Raw genomic sequence first — 17437 nt, forward strand, 5'->3', positions numbered from 1 at the left:
TACAACGGGGGTAGGCAGGGGAGAGTAAAGTGAGTGCGTAAGCAACTGCAGCAAATAGAACTCACACACACACACCGTATACGCCTGCCCCCCATAGAGGTTACCAGCAGCCACAATTACCAGTCAATAGGCCAAGAGGAAAAAGAAAGTAAACCATTCTCCACCTCGTCCCCCCCCCCCCACATACACACACAAAAAAAAAAAAAAAAATTGAAGCAAGGGAAACCTCAACGACCTTAAAAGGATTGTTCTCAAGATCAAGTTACAGTAGAACTGGTGTTTACCACATAATTCTTAAAAAGTGGTGGGCTTTTTTTCGCAAATGCCGCAGCCGCCTCCAAAACGTCATCACATGCCACATTTCCTGCACTCCACGATGCGGTATATTCTAGCCCTCTTTCCACATCTGGCTCCGTCTGACGATTCATTAACAACTTTGATCCTTGAACAGCTAAAGGAGAGTTTGATGCAATCAAAGTGGCGGTTTTGCGAACCGCCTCGATCATTTCTTCCCGACTCTCAAAAACCTCCTCCACAAGACCCATTTCCTTAGCCTCCTTTCCATTAAAGGAGCGGGCCGTGTATACCAATTCCCGTGCGCGGCCCTCCCCTACAATGCGTGGTAGCCGTTGAAGGACACCGAGATCAGCCGCTAAACCAACTTGCGCCTCTTTTACGGAAAAAAAAGCCTTTTCAGTGGCGTAACGGAAGTCACAAGCCGTAATAATAGATGTAGCTCCACCGATGCAATAACCATCAATTGCACATATAATGGGAATAGAACAACGAGCCAATGAAGAAACACTCGACTGAAACAGTCGAATTTCCGCATGTTGTCGTTGAAACTGCATTGCCGGCATCCCAAAAGAATTTACTGCTTTTTCACCCGTCGTAGCGGAGCTCGAAGGCCCCTTTACTAACTCCTGCAATTGCTTCAAATCTAAACCTGCAGAAAAAGGAGTTCCCTCTTTTGACGTTAAAATCCCTACCCGTGCAACCCCATTAAGTTCACTTGAAAGATAATTTGTCGCTTTCAATAAAGAAGAAAAAAATGATCGATCCAATAGATTCAGAGAATTCTTCTTATTGTTTACTACCATTTCACAAATCCCCGTATCCTTGCTCCCATATAGTTCAAAAGGCTCAAAAGTAGCCAAAAGAACAGAGAAGTCGCAAAGACGTAAGCACCGACGAAACATGAAGATAAAAAGTTTGCCTACGCCAACTCCATAAAATCTTTTTCCAGATTTCCCTTTTTTTTCTACCTTGCCAAAGCAAAAAAAATCATACCTACAAAATAAATAAAAAGTAGAAATAAAACATGAAAGACAAAAGCAAAAGCAAAATTATTATTATTATTATTATTATTATTATTATAGGCATGTCAGCAAGATAAACATATTCTCAAATAAAACGCACAAGACACTAAAAATGGCAAAAACAATAATAAAAAAAAGGATCCCATAGCAAAAACAAAAAAAAATTTAAACTTTCATTGTTCCTGTACATCGAACGTGGCACTTAGTCTCGGCCAATGGCTGAGAAGATTTGGTTATGAAGAAAAAAGTACAGAAAGAAACATCACCAATTTCCCGCTTTGGATTGTAATTCAATGTAAACAAAACATTACCTCCTGATGGAACATTGACCTTCATAGGCTCTAACTTCCACCCATTTTCATGATACGATTCACTCCAACCACAGACAATACATTCGAAACTCGCACCTAGTTTGACACATCCAACTGTTATAGTCTTCGTTTCTCCTGCAACACAAAGAACTTGAAATGGATATGCGGGAGAAGAACCTTCGGGTGGAAAAACTTCTGGTTGCAGACCAGTACACACAAAAGAAGTTTCTGTCATTTGAGTGCTTTGTTCTGGAAAGGTATAAAAAACCAAATTTTCGGACGCCCTTCCTTTAAGTAGAATTGTGTGATGAAACGCACCCGCGCTCAATTGAAGAAAGGCGGACAAGGTTCCAGCGACTCGAGGACAAAAAATAGACATGATACTCACCTTACAATTACCAGTAATGGTAAACCGATCTGATTCAATGATGAAAGAGTGCGACTCAGGCCATTTAAGTTCTTTGCCCTCGGCGGAAAGAAGTTTGGCAGTTACTTCAACAGTTAGTGAGCCCAAATTGTGAATATACAACGTTTGTCGAATCTCTTGCCCAACAAGTACAGTATCAAACGAAAAATAGTCAATTGAATTAAAACGGTCCCCTGTAATATCACTCGAGAGAGTGATCAACAAATCCGCCGGTCGACAAATACCAGATAAAGAAAGCGCAATATCGTTCGCACCAACGGATGCAATATTGATAGTTTCTCTGAAATTGCCATACTCTGTGGGGTGAAATCTAATACCCATGGTGCATTCTTCCTTATGAGATAATTTGGCAGGCGGTAATTTTACTATTCGAAATGGAGATAGTGTGTTAACGGGCCGTACCTGTAAACTGATAGACCTCTCGCCATTATATTGCAACAAACATGTTTTTTCACTCAGGTGCTTCAGCGGTACTTCACCAAAATCAATATCAAGATGTGTACCACCCCCAGACACCTCAACAACAGATGTTTCTTCTGTTAGATTTACCAACGGAGGGGATTTTTTTGAATTGCGTTTTGACGAAACCTTCTGTACCACAATTTTTTGAAGGCTGCGTGAAAGATATCGCGCAATCAATGTTGGTTTCACAACCGTACAATTAACTTGAAGTAAATTTAAAAACTTCTCTGTTTCCATAGTACTTAAACATTTCACCAAAAAAGTGCAATGTCTACTCCATTCTTCATCTATTACATTACTTTCCCAGTCCTTGTACAGTGTATCTAAGGAGACCACTTCTTGATCCAAAACTCCTGTAGTTGCATTTAAATTTTCTCTTTCCTTACGCTTTTTCAATGCACCTTTTCCACCTGGGCGAGAAACATTTTCTTCTACAGTCACAATGATCGGTTGGGGTTCTGGAGGTCTAAATATCAAAACAATTGGAATGGTTTTTCCAGGATAAAGAACCCCTGATGAAGGATAAACTCTCAAAACATCTGTTGGAGAAATTAAACGAAAACCACAAGGAACAGAGCCACGGTTCTCCAATACATTTGTACAGGCTGTTTCTCCACCAAAGGGACACGCTGGAAAACTAAAACACGGCTTCAAAAATTGCACGACATTTTTATTGCCATATCCAGTAATTTGTACACTCTGGGAATCACCATATTCATTGGTCATTTTTATCATCTGTGTATACTGTCCCAATGTAGGAGGTCGAACTCCAACCTTAACCTCAAACACCTCTTTCGGCAAGAGGATTATAGTTTGAAATGGTGTTACATGTACATTTACAGGAAGTTTTAAAAATCCCACAGTTTGGGGCAAATCCGAGTTGTTTCTTATTTTTAAAGGAAGAATAATTTCTTCGTTCATACTAGAAGTGCCATATTCCAGTTTCTTTGGTTCCAAAGAAAATCCTCTTTCAGTGATCTGAGCCTTCAACGTGACCGCAATCGGTGATGTCTGCCCTGACACAATCATTTTAATAGCAGAACAAATATTAGATTCCATACCCCGAAAAGGTGTAAATAAAAAATAGAGATCAAATGTACTATTTGCTTGAATACATGCTGTTTCCGGGGAAAAAATCATCGAAGATGCCAGTGTGGGTGGAATTTCGGGAACCACATTGACCGATACATTTGTGGCGTTGGTTATCAAAATTTTCTCACAATACCTATTTTCGTAGAAACACCACCCAAAATCTATTATGGATGCAGAGGAAACATAAACTGGAAGCGAACCGCCAAAACCTTTTACAGAAACCCTCTGAATATGTTCTTTCCCATCAGAATCATAACGAAGCTCAATTTCATCATCAATATTGATTTCTCGGTGCGGAGAAAATGTCACCTCTAGACGACACGTCGAAAATGGATTCACCAAAAGTTGATTTGCCACGGGTTTAATACTCAAAACAAGACTCTCTTGATCGTTTTGAGGATCCTTGGCAAACACCTCCATCCATTTTCTAAAGGATCCGGAAATAAAAACTTTGGCGGCAAGAGCGCCATCATTCCTCAAAGTTAGTACCCTTGTGGATTTTTCACCAAAGATAACGACGCCAAAATCAAGACATTCTGGATCAACCGAAACACAAGATCTTTTGCGGTAGGCTTTTACGGGGACAAAAAAGACCCTTTCCTCTGTTCGAAACCCAACTGCCGTCTCAAAATCCATATTTTCTTCAGGAGTAAATATCACCCGCACTTTCCACGACAATCCTGTTGAGATTCTTGGCGGTGGGGCATATTCAACACGTAATACGTCCCTATACTTTATGGGAATTGGCAAAACCCGAAAGGTTTTGGATCGACTTGCACAGTTTGTCAGCACCATTATCATTGTATACGTTTCACCTACAGTAAAATTATCAAAAAGAACACTTTTTGGACTGTGAATAAAGCCCAGGGCCCCTTCTTCACCTGTGAATTCCTGATTGCCATTCAAAACAAAACGAGATACTTTCGATTCCTGATGGTAGACCTTTCTAGGATTAAAAATCGGTTCCTCTACAGCATCCGAAGTTCTGTAGAACTCAGAACGAAGAGTCCCGTCCTCATAGGCCAAAAACTCCATATTCAAGGGCACTTAACAAAAATGAATAAAAGAAGAAAAAAAAAACACTTTTGAAAGGATCCATAAAGAAAATAAAAAATAACACTGAAATACGTGTTAAAACAACTAAGATAAATAAATAAATAAATAAATAAAATAAAAAAATTCAAAAAAAAAAAAAAAAAGAAATAATAATTTCATCAGAAATTGTTAAAAATAAAAAAAAATAATAATTTGCCAGAAAACCCAAAAACAGAAGTAAAAAAGCTGGAACCCGTCACAGAACGTGAGTCTGATAGAAAAATCCCCAGGATTGAAAAGTAGGCACGCAATCACGAACACACACAAACACACATACGCCCGCATCTGTGCGGTACTGTCGTCCGCCGCGCCGCGGCGGGCCAAAGCGGTTCTGGAGTGGTATTCTCCGCTTTCGTTCCGTGTCCTTGGCCTCGTCCGCGCGTTGGCGTTTGATGGCGTCCCTCGCGCGGCGCGCCGTTTCTTCCTTTTTTTTTTTTTTTTGGAAAAGGGCGCGGGAGGCGCGGCGACCAGGCGAGTGTTAGATGCGATCCCGCTCGCTAGTTTCTTCTGAAAAAGAACGGCGTTTTTTTAGGCGTATTGGATCCTTTTTCTGTGCGTTTGCGAGTTTTGGTGCCAGTGCGATGTTTATGTTGAACCTCCCGAGGGGAGGTGTTGTTTGTGCGATTTTGCTTGTTTTCGCGGTTTGGAATGCTCTTTATTTATTTATTATTATTATTATTATTATTATTATTATTATTATTATTATTATTATTATTATTATTATTATTATTATTATTTGGAATGTTATTAATTTCCGTTGCGAACGTTTTTTGTTGTTTTTTTCTTATATGGAGTTTTTTCTTTATCTATATATCTGCCTTGTTTTTATCTCCTTCTTCCTTTATTAAAAGAAGCGAAACGTATCATGACAGAAAATTTTCTTATTTTTGGCCTTCCCTTTTTGCCACAGTGCAATGACACTCTTCCATCCTCTCAGTTTAAGTGCCTTGTGGCAGAGATGGGACCTTTGGGTCAAGCTCTCCGACCGTTTGTTGTCCCCACGCTGAAGGTGGGAACACTTGATTCATTAATAGAGGCAAGTGATGAACTTGCCAAGCTTGATCCCCAACTTGAGAATAATGTGGAAAAGTTGATTGCCCTTATGGAAGAGACTTCTCAGAAACCACGAAGTGTCGTTTCTGCCCTTCGTATTAACCAAACACAAGAAATGACTCCAGCTGCATATATCAAAAATTTTCTTTGGAGTTCAGCGCAATTTGATACAAGGGAAAAAATTCAGTCACTAATAGAGAAACTTTCTCAAATTTCGGCGTCAATAGAAGAGCGTATTCGTGTATTATTAAGTGAATACAATGAAACACGGAATAGGCTAACTGCTGTGAACCGAAAAACGCAGGGGAATTTATCGGTGAAACCAATTAGGGAATTGGTTGCTTCCTACAATCAAAAGTTTCAATGTTTTGTGGACACGGAAATGCTTGTTACATTATTTGTTGTTGTACCTTTGGCCTCTCAAAAGGAGTGGCTTGAAACTTATTGGTCCCTCAATGAATTTGTTTGTCCCCAATCAAACCGTGTGATTGCGGAAGATAAGGAATGTGTTCTTAACAGCATTGTTACATTTCGTAAAGCGATGGATGATGTAAAAATGATCTGCCGGAAGAAACGTTTTACGGTTCGAGACATTGATGGAGTTGATGATTTATCGGTAGCTGAAGTAAAGGAACTGAATCAAAAGGCTGAAAAAGAACGGAAGGCACTTTATACAGTACTTTGGCAGCAGTATTCTCTTTGCTATGTGGCATGGGTACATGTCAAAGCACTTCGAGTCTTTGTTGAGAGTCTCCTGAAGTATGGTTTGCCTCCTCGATGCATATCGGTTGTGCTACAAGTGGATGGCAAAAAAGAAGCGGAAATCCGAAAGAAAATATTGCAAATTTACCCCAATTTAATCTCTCCCTTGACGAACGAACCCCCAACAGATACTGGAATGTTGCAGTATGAGTACCCATATGTTTCTCTTAAAGTAACCAACTTTCAGAAAGACTAGCATTTTTTGAGGAGGAATTGTTATATTGGGTATTAATCCTTTTTTATTGATTTTGTTTGATATTATTATTATTATTATTAATCGGCGTTTTTTTCATAGGTTGTTACACCATATTATTATTACTATTATTATCAGTATTATTATTATTATTTATTTATTTATTTTAATATATTTTGCCATCCCCTTTTTTTCTGTAAGGTTCTTTTTAAAAATAGATCATTACTTCAATATTTGCATTTTTTTTCTTTTTTTTTTTTTTACAAAGTTTCCACATATGCAAAAAATAAAAAAAAAATAATAACTAACTGAACTATAAAACAATGCTTTATGCTTTTATTGCTCTTTTTCTTGGAGTGCTGGCTATGAGCCACTCTGAAGCATTCGAAATATTGCCTACTCGAGTGACTCATGTAAATGCTGATCATGGCGTTTGGCAACCCTCGGGTGCTGTGGTATTAAAAGAAGGTGTTGCCTGTGCTCGTGCTCACCAGGATTCTTGTCCCCAATGTTCCCAAGAAGCAACAGCGGTTTGCACATCCGATGGAGCCAGGAGTTTTTTGGTTCAGCAAACAAATTATCCGTTTTGTGGAGACCGTGGAGTTGTTGTAAACAATTCTCTTTTTTGCCCTTTAAACTTGAAGCAGATTAACTCGAGTGTGATTAATGTTACGGTTGTTTCTTATGAATGGGTAGATTCTCTTGTGGAAACGCCAAGGGAGGATTTAGTGATGTCGTTCCACTATTGGCCTGGGGAAGAGATCAAGGATATTAATTTTAAGGGTAACTCGTTGTTTTTCCCGGGAGAAAATCTTTATATTATGAATGCAGTCGTGGTAAGAGAAAATTCTACTACTGATCATGTGCTTTTCTACTCATCTGATGGCCAGGTTTGGAATGCTCAAAGCAAGATACCTCTGGATGTTGTGGATAAAACTGCTCTTTCTCAAAGTGGAAAATATCAGATTGCCGTGTCAGCATATACAAAGGGAGAGCATAAAATTACTTATTCCTTCTACAAAGGAACGAGATGGAGCACCCCAAAATACTTGAATACATCATTGCCGCCGACAGCCTTAATTGTTGGGACAGGTATTATGATACAAACTGGGTTATCTAATCACACCACTTCACTTGAGCTTGGTGGGTCTGTTGAAGGGAGTTCAAAAAAAAAGTTATTTCATATTGTTGATCTTTATAAAAATAAGACGGAACACAATGAACTTCCTCAAGATTTTACAACCGAATGTATAGAGGAGTCATCCTGTTTGACATCTTCTCATGTTGCACTTATGAGTTTGCAACCAGGCTATATAACTGCGCTATTTGATTTTGTTTCTGGTGAATCGCAGCGGAAAACTATAGCTGCAGTCACTATGGAGGTGGATGACTCGGAGGAAAAGGAGGAAATAATCCAAGCAAAGAAGAAAGCTGAAGAAAGTACCAGGCTAATGGAAGAATTGAAACGAAAAGTTGCACAGGAAAGGGCTGAAAGAAAAAGGAAAGAACGTGAGGAAAAGCGAAGGAAGGAAAGGGAAAGAAGACGGCGATTTATGGAGGCTGATTTTGTAAATATTGAGGCTGCAAAATCAAGAATAATAGAGGATGGTGAGATGATCGTTGTCCGAGAGGTAATTGAAGAAATGATTGACATGGAAAAAAGTACCTTTTTTTGGTAAACTTCTAGGGGATCTTTCCATTTTTTTCTCTTTTTACACAACAGTTTTTTCCATTTATTCTCCATTTTTTTTTTTTTTTTTTTTTTTTTTTTTTTTTGTTGTTGTTGTTGTTGGTGTTGTTGTTGATTTATTGAGTTGGAGCATCATATCCTTCTTCAATTTTTATAAAAATAAATTATTATGGATCATAAATATATTTGCCTAAAATAAACTTTTTAAATGAATATGTTTTGCTTTTCAATTTGATTTTTAATCTCTCTCTCTATCTTTTTTTTTTTTTTTTTTTTTTTTTTTTTTGGTAAGAAGACCGAATGTCAGCTTCACTAAGTGAATATCGTGTAATTTCTGGGAAAGGGGATCAACTTTTCTCGAAAGGTTTGCTACGTCGCACCACGGTCGCCGCGTTGCAGAACGCTCTCTACGCTGCAGTGGGAAGGATTCTAATTGGTATACTGAAACGCATAGGAAAAGTGGGATTACACTCGACTGTGTTTAAGCAGATTGTAAAAGAATTTTTTTCCCTTGATCCTTTGAAATGGGCATCTATTTTTGCTGGTCTGGCTTGCTTTCCGCTTTTAAAACAGATTATTCTTAAACTTGGTCGATGTTGCCGCATAACTGAGAAGGTTGCTGCTGCCGTTTCGGGTTCCGTTTGTGCCGTGCCTGTGCTTGTCATGAACAAAGAGACCAGAACCGATTTATGTCTTTATATCTTTGTGCGAGCGTTAAACAGCTTTGCTGTGCGTCATATTATACCACTTTTACCAGAGTCTTTACAACAATTTCAATACTATGACATTCTTGTGATGTGCTTAAGTGCATCTCAAATTCTTTATAGCGTCGTTTTTGCCCCTTTTTCATTGCCCCCATCATATCAGCAATTTTTGTCGAAAGCATCCATGTTGGATAACCGCCTGGTTAGGGGCCATGCAGGTCTTGCAAGGTATCAGCTAACCCCCGAATTAGTAGAATTATGCATAGAAAGGGGAGTGAAGATTCCTCAGAGTCCGAGGGAGCATTTTCGAATTGGTTGTATGCTCACTCATCCAGGAATGACATGCAATCACTTTTTTATCTCATTTATCGGAAGGAACATGATTCAAGTAGGTTTACCACTTTATATTCCGCTGAAACTTGGTGTCATTCTTCTTTACCAAAGGAAAGAACTAAGAAGACGACCATTTAAGTTAATACAAAAGACTTTTTTTTCTGTGCTTTCGAGCGCGCTTTTTTTGGCCCTTTATTCAGCCAGCACTGTGCGTTTTGCGTGTGTTTTTGCACAGTGGAATATTCGTGGTGGTGTTTTTTTTGCTATTTTCTGTTCACTTGCAGGTATTGCAACTCTGCTTGAACCAAAAGGGAAGAGAATGGATTTGGCTCTGTATTGTTTGATGCATGCCCTTCGATCCTTTGTTATGACACAGCATCGTTTGGGGTGGATACCGTATCCCAAACACATTTTAGTATGTCTTCTTTATATGTTTTCTGTGGGGTATCTTATATTCCAGTTTGATCAGGAACCGGATAAGCTTAATCCTCGTCTGCGTGCCATTTTTTCCAAATTACTTCCAGTAGAAGAAGAGGAAAAGGCTGAGGTCATTGTAAACCGCATGGAAGAGTAGCGTAGAATGTTGCGAAAATTTATTTCAATATATATATTGCCTCTCTCTGTGAGTGTGTGTGTCCTTTTTAAAATGTGATTTTATAGAAATGTTCTTTAGCTGAAATATTAGACCTTTTTTTTTTTTTTTTTTTTTTTTTTTTTTTTTTTGTATCCTATTGAAGCCACAGAATTAAATAGGCGAAATAAATAAATAGATAGATAATTTGAAAGAAATTGATTTACTGGTTTTACAAAAGAGAAAAGACCCAAAAGATGACTGATCAAGTGACGGAGCAACTTATTCGCGCGCGACTGGAGGAGCTCTGGGGAATTAGGAAAGATGTGGGCCATGGTCGTTGATGCCGCTCTCAGGTCGATTTCGGAGGATTCCAAGATGTTGTCAAATCTTTTTATGCCATCTCCCACATTAACAGCAGCAAAGAAAGCCACAGAAGGCAAACAAGCTCTTGCAATTGTAATGGATTATCTGGAGCATCTGGGACTGAATTACACCCTGAATGTACTCAAAAGAGAGGCGGGTTTGACGGAAAATGCATTCGAAGATAAAGGAGCGATTATGCGTGCATTGAATGTTCCTGACACGACGGGTCCGATCCTGATGACACTGATTCAAGGGGTGTGCAATGAAGATGGTGGCGATAAACCAAAAGTTGAAAATACAACTATGGGTTCCACAACTATTTCTCCATCATCCTCAAAGATTACGGTGGCACCAAAGAAGGCAGATAATGGGGAGGACACCAAATATTTTATATCGAAGTGGACGGGACAAACTTTTTATCGCTGCGGAGGACAGGTAAGTGGGCAACAAGTTCAATTGGAATATCTTAACAATTGCACTGTATACATCTTGGATCCACTGGATAGTATTACCGTGGATGATTGTGAGAATGGTGAGCTCATTATTGCCGCTTGTGAGGGAAGCGTATTTCTGCGTAATTGTAAGAAAATGACCGTGTATGTGGCTTGCAAACAGTTGCGGACTCGTGATTGTGAGCACATCGCGCTTCATTTGTTCGCATCGACTGACCCAGTTATCGAGTCAAGTCATCACATGACATTTAAACCCTTTAACTTACGTTTACCTGAACTTAAAAGCTGTTTTGAGTCAGCTCGCCTAGACCCAAAGGTGAATCGTTTTGTGCATGTGTATGACTTCACGGAGGATGACCAGGAGCTCCAAAGGCCTCATTTTAATGTTCTTTATCCGAATCACGGACTTCACATGACCGATCGTTGCAAGGAAAAGGGAAAACCCGAGTGCCCACCGGAAATTGAAGATCTTCTTGAGGGTCGAATAGCCCCGGCATCCAGTTCAGAATCCGGAAAGAATAAGAGTTATAACATAAAAACGGGTGCTCACATTTGGAAAGAAGCATCACCAGATTCCATTGATAACGCGGATGTTGGAAGAACGCCAGTCGTAATTCTACCAACCTCGACAAACAAGCGGCCTCCACAATCGGCACCAATGGCGAACCCAACCTTTTCCAATCAAATAAATCCTGCACTGGCAGGGAGGCGAGGGGGGTCGGATGACTCATATTCTTCGTTTGACGATGACGACAACGGTGACGAAGGCACGGATGATGACGATATCGATGTGGATGAAGATAGCGATGACTTTTAGTGTCTTGCCTTTTCCATGTAATGTAATTCGCATGTATCGGGGAGAGGTGAAGCGGGGAATGCGAAAGGATAAAGTTGGGGTTTGGTTTCCCGGTTGAAACCAAGTCATGGAAGAATAAAGCTCTTCAGCATCTTTCCTCTTCAATTCTCCCCGCGCCTCTTTTACTTCTTTTGACATCCAGTTCAACGATATGTGCAACGTGTATTCCCATCAAAAGGGGTGGCGGGTTTTTTAATATAAATCCAAGGCGGACGTTTTAGCCCAGCGTCAGGGCTGTGTCGATGCGGGATGATGAAAGATGCGACCTGGCACTTGAGGTAAAGGACAGAAAATTTTTAAACAGGAACAACAACAGACAAAAACATATGTGTATAGTGGAGCGCTTTACCGTTCACGCCAACGGTACGTTGCGAAAGAAAAAAGGGGGAAAAAGAGGCACCTTACAGGAAAAGCAACGACGGGGGCGATATAAACGAGAGGAGGAGAAAAAAAAGGCAAATCGACATGTGAGACTCAGGTATGTAGATACGGCTGTATCACGAGGGATAGATTGCTACACGACTGTCTGCTTCGCTTTGAATACCAAAACAAGCAGTAAGAACAAAAACAAAAAATGAAGCATAGACACGCCATGACGTGCCGGTGTTCCCCTGCACTTCTATTTCACATCTTCTTTTTATCTTTTTTTCACCCCTTTTTGTGTGCCGTCATTTGACGCACCACGCATATTTTTTTTTTTCCTTTGGTGGGGAATTCATATGTGTGTGGTTTTCTCCGGTTCTTTTTTTATTCTTTTCCTTTTCATTTCTTTGATGTGCGCCTTGGAACTTTCCACTTTTTTTCAAAATTTAAATTTAAAAAATAAATAAATAAATTGGAATGGAAGGCGGAGATTGTGTTCCATAATAGTAAGTGAGGCAATTTTTTGTTACCAAGATAAATCAAACCGTATGGATCAATCGTCAGAAGAGACACATGTGGAAAATGCCGGGGGGAATTGTGTGATTGTCACAACACTGATGTCTTCTGCTACCGATACCTCAAATCGGCATCATATTCCTAATTTTTTTCAACCTGATGTACAGAAGGCCTTTGATCCTGGCAATCGCTGGCCTCCGCTTCTTCCATTGGCTCCACGATCAAATCCTTCCGCTCACCCTGAAAACAATTACGCCGGTGCATTCACGAAAACTGATCCTTGTTCTTCTTCCTGCCGCGTGATTTCTTGCGAAAACGGTCTTTCAGAAAAAAGGCAGAGTGAGAATCACTGGAGGAGCTCGAGCGCATCAGTATCTTTGGACCCGCAGGCTCTGGTGCCCATGGATGCAAATATGACTTCTTCTTCCTGGGCAGTGAAGCGAACTGCTCAGTTAGGCCCTCTTGTTGTTGTAAAGCGATCAAAGAAACCAAATGCTCTAGAGCATATTACTCCCCTTAGCGAAGTTGAAATGATGTCACTACAAAGAGAGGTCGACAATTTGCGAATTCAGCTAAAGAGATCGAATGAAAAGCTAGAGGAAGCTCGATCTGAAGCTGGGCAACAGTTTCTTGAAAGAACCCGAGAGCTTGAAGAGAGTCATCGCGAGGAAGAACGCCGTCATCGGCAGCAGTTTCAAGAAGCATTATCAGGTCTTCGCGCGGAGAACGAGGAGCTGGCGAGTCGTGTAAGGTGTATGCAGGACAATGCAGGCCTTGCTGCTGTTAGGGAACGGGAAAAATTACAGACTGAGTGGAGCAACCGTCTTTCGGAGAACGAAAACCAATGGAGGCAACGACTTGCCGTCGCTCAGCAGCATTGGGAAGAATGTGTGGATGACCAGGTGCAGGAGAAGCACGAGGCACTACGACAAGTGCATGAACTTGCAGGTGTGGTGAAGGAGCTTGAGATGACCCTTCAACAGGTAACGCGAGAGAAGTGTTGGGTGGAACAGGAACTTGAGACGCTTCTGTCTAAGCAGAATCAGGGGAAAGACAGGTGTGTGTGTGCTAAAGGCGAAACAATAGATGTGGGAACACGGGGCGCTCTCGAGGGAGAGGCAATGGAGCTGCGTCGTATGTTGAAGGAACTAGAAGGGCGTGAGGCAGCACTGCTGGTGCAATTGGAGATCTGTGGGAAGGAGAGGGTTGTGCAAGAGGAGAAATTAGAAAAACAGCTGCAGCAGGTGCGTCAAGAGCTAGAAATTGAGAGACGGCGAGGATCTGATGTAGTCAAGCTGTACAGTAGTCAGATAGAGTCACTGCATCAACAGCTTAGCGATGCTTTGAGGCGAAACAAGCAGTTGACGAAGGAACTGGCGAGGTTTCAATGAAAATGGTGTGAGAAGAATAAAAAGGAGGAAAATTACCGAATTATTAGAGCGATGTCTCATCTCTGAAGAGAGTTTTTTTTTTTTTACTTGTTGTTATTTATACCGTCATTAAATTGTGTCTTGTTGTCTTTTTTTTTTTTTTTTTTTTTTTTCAAGTTGGTTCTCAGTGAAAAAAATATTGAGTTTCTTTTTTTATTATATTTCTATACCCTGTTCTCTCTCTCTCTCTTCTATGCGTATGGTTATATATAAATAAATGAAAATATATATAATTGGGGCCACACAGCAAAGCTAATTCAGCGCATTTAAAAAAAAAAAAACTATTTGTTGAATTAAAGGATGTTTCGTTCCACATCAGCTTCAAGGACTGGGAATCCTCAGCTGAATCCATTTATAAAGTATGTTGCAACAATGGCGGCAGACGGAGGGGAGGCTAAGTATTTCAAATTGCATGAAATTGATCCCAGGTATGAAACTTTGCCATTTTCCATTCGTGTGCTTCTGGAGTCAGCCGTTCGCAACTGTGATGAATTTGACATTACATCCAAAATGGTGGATAACATTTTCAACTGGAAGGAAACCTGCCACAAGAACATTGAAATTCCATTCAAACCGGCTCGTGTCGTTTTGCAGGATTTTACTGGTGTCCCATGTGTGGTGGATTTGGCAGCAATGCGGGAGGCAACCAAACGTTTGGGTGGTGACTTGAATAAGATTAATCCACAAATTCCTGTGGAGCTCGTTGTGGACCATTCCGTCCAAGTTGACAAGGCTGGCACTCCCACTGCTGTGAAGGAAAACCAAGACATGGAAATGCAGCGCAATCGTGAACGCTTTGAGTTTCTTAGATGGGGTTCAAAGGCCTTCGACAATCTCCTGATTGTTCCTCCTGGTTCTGGAATTGTTCACCAGGTTAACCTTGAGTACCTTGCCCGTGTTGTGTTCAACAACAAGGGATTGCTTTACCCTGACTCCGTTGTTGGCACGGATTCACACACCACGATGGTTAATGGCGTTGGTGTTGTTGGATGGGGTGTTGGTGGCATCGAGGCAGAAGCCGGCATGTTGGGTCAATCCCTCTCTATGGTATTGCCACAGGTCCTGGGGTATCGTTTTACCGGCAAACTGGCTGAGGGATGCACAGCAACCGACCTTGTTCTTACTGTGGCCAAGAACCTCCGCAAGTTTGGTGTGGTGGGTAAATTTGTGGAGTTCTACGGACCTGGCGTTGATAACCTCTCCTTGCCTGACCGCGCAACGCTGGCAAACATGGCACCGGAGTATGGTGCTACCACCGGCTTTTTCCCAATTGACAGAGAAACCATTAATTACCTGCGTTGCACAAATCGCAGTGTGGAACAGTTGGAACGTATTGAGGCGTACGCCAAGGCTGTTAAAATGTTCCGTACAGGTGATGAAAAAATTGAGTATTCGCACCACCTTGAACTGGATCTTTCTACTGTGGAACCGTGTGTCGCCGGTCCTAAGCGTCCACAAGATCATGTGCCACTGAAAAATATGAAGGAAGACTTTGCTGCGTGCCTCCAAGCCAAGTCAGGTTTCAAAGGCTTTGGTATTCCTGCAAAGGATGTAAATAAGACAAAGAATTATATGGTAGATGGGCAAGAGGCGGTGATGCGTCATGGGAGCGTTGTGATTGCAGCCATCACCTCATGTACCAATACCTCGAATCCCCATGTTCTTGTTGCCGCCGGATTGGTGGCAAAGAAGGCCCTTGAAAAAGGATTGAAGGTGCCACCAGGAATCAAGACATCGCTGTCTCCCGGCTCGCATGTAGTGACAAGGTATCTGGAAGCCGCAGGCCTACAGAGCTCTTTGGATGCCTTGGGATTTAACACGACAGGATACGGTTGCATGACGTGCATTGGCAACTCCGGGGATATTCACGCAGAAGTATCGAAATGCATCAGTGAAAACAATTTTGTTGCCGCAGCGGTATTGTCTGGTAACCGCAACTTTGAGGCTCGCATACACCCGTTGACAGCCGCAAATTATCTGGCTTCACCACCTCTTGTTGTGGCCTACGCTTTGTCAGGGCGCGTCGATATAGATTTTAACGAAGAACCTATTGCAAAAGGTGTGTTCCTGCGGGATATTTGGCCCAGAAACGAAGAAGTGCAAGAAATTGTGAGTCGGTACGTCACACCGGAACTCTTTAAATCTGTTTATTCGAATATTACGACAATTAACGAACAATGGAACGCCCTTCAGGTAAATGAAGGTAAGCTGTATGAGTGGCAACCCAATTCAACGTATATTCACCACCCGCCTTATTTTGAGAGTATGACCATGGAACCCACCCCGAACACTGTGATAAAAGACGCGGCATGCTTGGCGCTTTTTGGTGACTCTATCACAACCGATCATATTTCCCCTGCAGGCACCATTGCCAAGGATTCTCCGGCTGCCAAATTCCTTCAAGATCACGGGGTGGAGAGGAAGGACTTCAACACATACGGTTCACGCCGTGGTAATGACCTTGTGATGGTGCGAGGAACATTTGCAAACACACGCCTTGGTAATCGGCTTGTTGGCGAGGGTCAGACAGGGCCATTTACTATTTATTTCCCTACCAACGAAAAAATGTACATCTTTGATGCAGCCATGAAGTATCAACAGGAGAATATTCCCCTCGTCATTATTGCTGGTAAGGAGTATGGCAGTGGATCTTCGCGTGATTGGGCAGCCAAGGGCCCCTTTATGCAAGGTATCAAAGTTGTCATTGCGGAGAGTTTTGAGCGTATCCATCGCTCGAACCTTGTTGGTATGGGTATTGTACCACTTCAGTTTAAACCTGGTGAGAGTGCGCAGTCTCTTGGCCTAACGGGCAAAGAAAGGTACTCTTTTGATTTCTCTGGTGGCCTGCGCCCCGGTCAAGAGGCAACTGTACAGAAAGGCGATGGCTCTTCGTTCAGTACCATACTGCGTATTGATACGGAGATGGAGGTGAAGTATGTGGAGAACGGAGGTATTCTTCAATACGTTCTCCGAGAAAAAATCCGTGGTGCCTTGTAAAGGAAACCAAAGACGAAAAGGAAAGAAAAAGAAATGGTAATAATAGTTATATATATATATATATATATATATTAAATCTATACTTTCCACTTACTTGTGAGCAATGGTGCAGCTGGGGTGCCCAATTACAATTCTATCTGCACCTACTTATATTATTAGCATTATGTATTGCTTTGTGCTAGCGAAAATGCGAAGGACAATGAGAAGGAGATGAAGGTTTCTTTATGTATGACCTGACCTTTTCCCCCAAATATGCCATGTTGGAAGGCAGCGAGTGATTTTTTTTTTTTTTTTTGGTCCCGTCCATTCCCTACCGCTTTTTATACGGAGTGGATGGAGAAGTCAATAAGGACCGCAACTTTGTTGGTTTCCAACGAGCTAGGGCATCGCAAAACGAGTGATCAATTTGTTTGTCTATGGATGTATAAGTGTTGGATAAATACCG

At 41.3% G+C, this 17437-nt stretch overlaps 8 protein-coding genes across 8 annotated transcripts, besides 29 other annotated features; 6 read left to right on the top strand and 2 right to left on the bottom strand.

Annotated features, from left to right (window-relative positions):
* Window positions 1-1722: part of a sequence feature (areas merged during assembly that could not be assigned to a particular haplotype. This can correspond to areas where the two haplotypes were merged or to regions with more than two copies in the genome that were merged during assembly.) that runs on past the window's edge.
* Tc00.1047053511277.210 (peroxisomal enoyl-coa hydratase, putative) lies at window positions 258-1199 on the bottom strand (the record flags this gene model as incomplete). Its single annotated transcript, XM_816796.1, has 1 exon — window positions 258-1199. The coding sequence occupies one exon, from the start codon at window positions 1197-1199 to the stop codon at window positions 258-260; it is 942 nt and encodes a 313-aa protein (XP_821889.1).
* Window positions 1295-1345: a microsatellite.
* Window positions 1346-1377: a microsatellite.
* Tc00.1047053511277.220 (hypothetical protein, conserved) lies at window positions 1485-4646 on the bottom strand (the record flags this gene model as incomplete). The annotated part of the gene is made up of 1 exon (XM_816797.1): window positions 1485-4646. One exon carries the CDS (start codon window positions 4644-4646, stop codon window positions 1485-1487), a length of 3162 nt encoding a protein of 1053 aa, XP_821890.1.
* Window positions 1723-2483: a sequence feature (areas merged during assembly that could not be assigned to a particular haplotype. This can correspond to areas where the two haplotypes were merged or to regions with more than two copies in the genome that were merged during assembly.).
* Window positions 2484-3780: a sequence feature (areas merged during assembly that could not be assigned to a particular haplotype. This can correspond to areas where the two haplotypes were merged or to regions with more than two copies in the genome that were merged during assembly.).
* Window positions 3781-4426: a sequence feature (areas merged during assembly that could not be assigned to a particular haplotype. This can correspond to areas where the two haplotypes were merged or to regions with more than two copies in the genome that were merged during assembly.).
* Window positions 4427-6067: a sequence feature (areas merged during assembly that could not be assigned to a particular haplotype. This can correspond to areas where the two haplotypes were merged or to regions with more than two copies in the genome that were merged during assembly.).
* Window positions 4757-4817: a microsatellite.
* Window positions 4836-4861: a sequence feature (AT_rich).
* Window positions 5370-5443: a microsatellite.
* Window positions 5572-6717, top strand: Tc00.1047053511277.240 (vacuolar ATP synthase subunit c, putative; the record flags this gene model as incomplete). Its single annotated transcript, XM_816798.1, has 1 exon — window positions 5572-6717. The coding sequence occupies one exon, from the start codon at window positions 5572-5574 to the stop codon at window positions 6715-6717; it is 1146 nt and encodes a 381-aa protein (XP_821891.1).
* Window positions 6068-6509: a sequence feature (areas merged during assembly that could not be assigned to a particular haplotype. This can correspond to areas where the two haplotypes were merged or to regions with more than two copies in the genome that were merged during assembly.).
* Window positions 6510-12350: a sequence feature (areas merged during assembly that could not be assigned to a particular haplotype. This can correspond to areas where the two haplotypes were merged or to regions with more than two copies in the genome that were merged during assembly.).
* Window positions 6778-6797: a microsatellite.
* Window positions 6829-6868: a microsatellite.
* Window positions 6869-6892: a sequence feature (AT_rich).
* Window positions 6954-6976: a microsatellite.
* Window positions 6996-7018: a sequence feature (AT_rich).
* On the top strand, window positions 7038-8393 carry Tc00.1047053511277.250 (hypothetical protein, conserved; the record flags this gene model as incomplete). Its single annotated transcript, XM_816799.1, has 1 exon — window positions 7038-8393. One exon carries the CDS (start codon window positions 7038-7040, stop codon window positions 8391-8393), a length of 1356 nt encoding a protein of 451 aa, XP_821892.1.
* Window positions 8170-8256: a sequence feature (GA-rich).
* Window positions 8458-8490: a microsatellite.
* Window positions 8489-8518: a microsatellite.
* Window positions 8551-8575: a sequence feature (AT_rich).
* Window positions 8661-8690: a microsatellite.
* Tc00.1047053511277.260 (hypothetical protein, conserved) lies at window positions 8705-10015 on the top strand (the record flags this gene model as incomplete). The annotated part of the gene is made up of 1 exon (XM_816800.1): window positions 8705-10015. One exon carries the CDS (start codon window positions 8705-8707, stop codon window positions 10013-10015), a length of 1311 nt encoding a protein of 436 aa, XP_821893.1.
* Window positions 10130-10164: a microsatellite.
* Window positions 10337-11647, top strand: Tc00.1047053511277.270 (hypothetical protein, conserved; the record flags this gene model as incomplete). The annotated part of the gene is made up of 1 exon (XM_816801.1): window positions 10337-11647. The coding sequence occupies one exon, from the start codon at window positions 10337-10339 to the stop codon at window positions 11645-11647; it is 1311 nt and encodes a 436-aa protein (XP_821894.1).
* Window positions 12351-12371: a sequence feature (areas merged during assembly that could not be assigned to a particular haplotype. This can correspond to areas where the two haplotypes were merged or to regions with more than two copies in the genome that were merged during assembly.).
* Window positions 12372-17437: part of a sequence feature (areas merged during assembly that could not be assigned to a particular haplotype. This can correspond to areas where the two haplotypes were merged or to regions with more than two copies in the genome that were merged during assembly.) that runs on past the window's edge.
* Window positions 12483-12523: a sequence feature (AT_rich).
* Window positions 12598-13956, top strand: Tc00.1047053511277.280 (hypothetical protein, conserved; the record flags this gene model as incomplete). The annotated part of the gene is made up of 1 exon (XM_816802.1): window positions 12598-13956. The coding sequence occupies one exon, from the start codon at window positions 12598-12600 to the stop codon at window positions 13954-13956; it is 1359 nt and encodes a 452-aa protein (XP_821895.1).
* Window positions 14085-14108: a microsatellite.
* Window positions 14199-14230: a sequence feature (AT_rich).
* Window positions 14296-16992, top strand: Tc00.1047053511277.290 (aconitase, putative; the record flags this gene model as incomplete). Its single annotated transcript, XM_816803.1, has 1 exon — window positions 14296-16992. One exon carries the CDS (start codon window positions 14296-14298, stop codon window positions 16990-16992), a length of 2697 nt encoding a protein of 898 aa, XP_821896.1.
* Window positions 17040-17064: a microsatellite.

This window comes from Trypanosoma cruzi, genomic scaffold, assembly GCF_000209065.1.
Source record: "Trypanosoma cruzi strain CL Brener 1047053517087 genomic scaffold, whole genome shotgun sequence".
Taxonomy (NCBI): Eukaryota; Euglenozoa; class Kinetoplastea; order Trypanosomatida; family Trypanosomatidae; genus Trypanosoma; species Trypanosoma cruzi.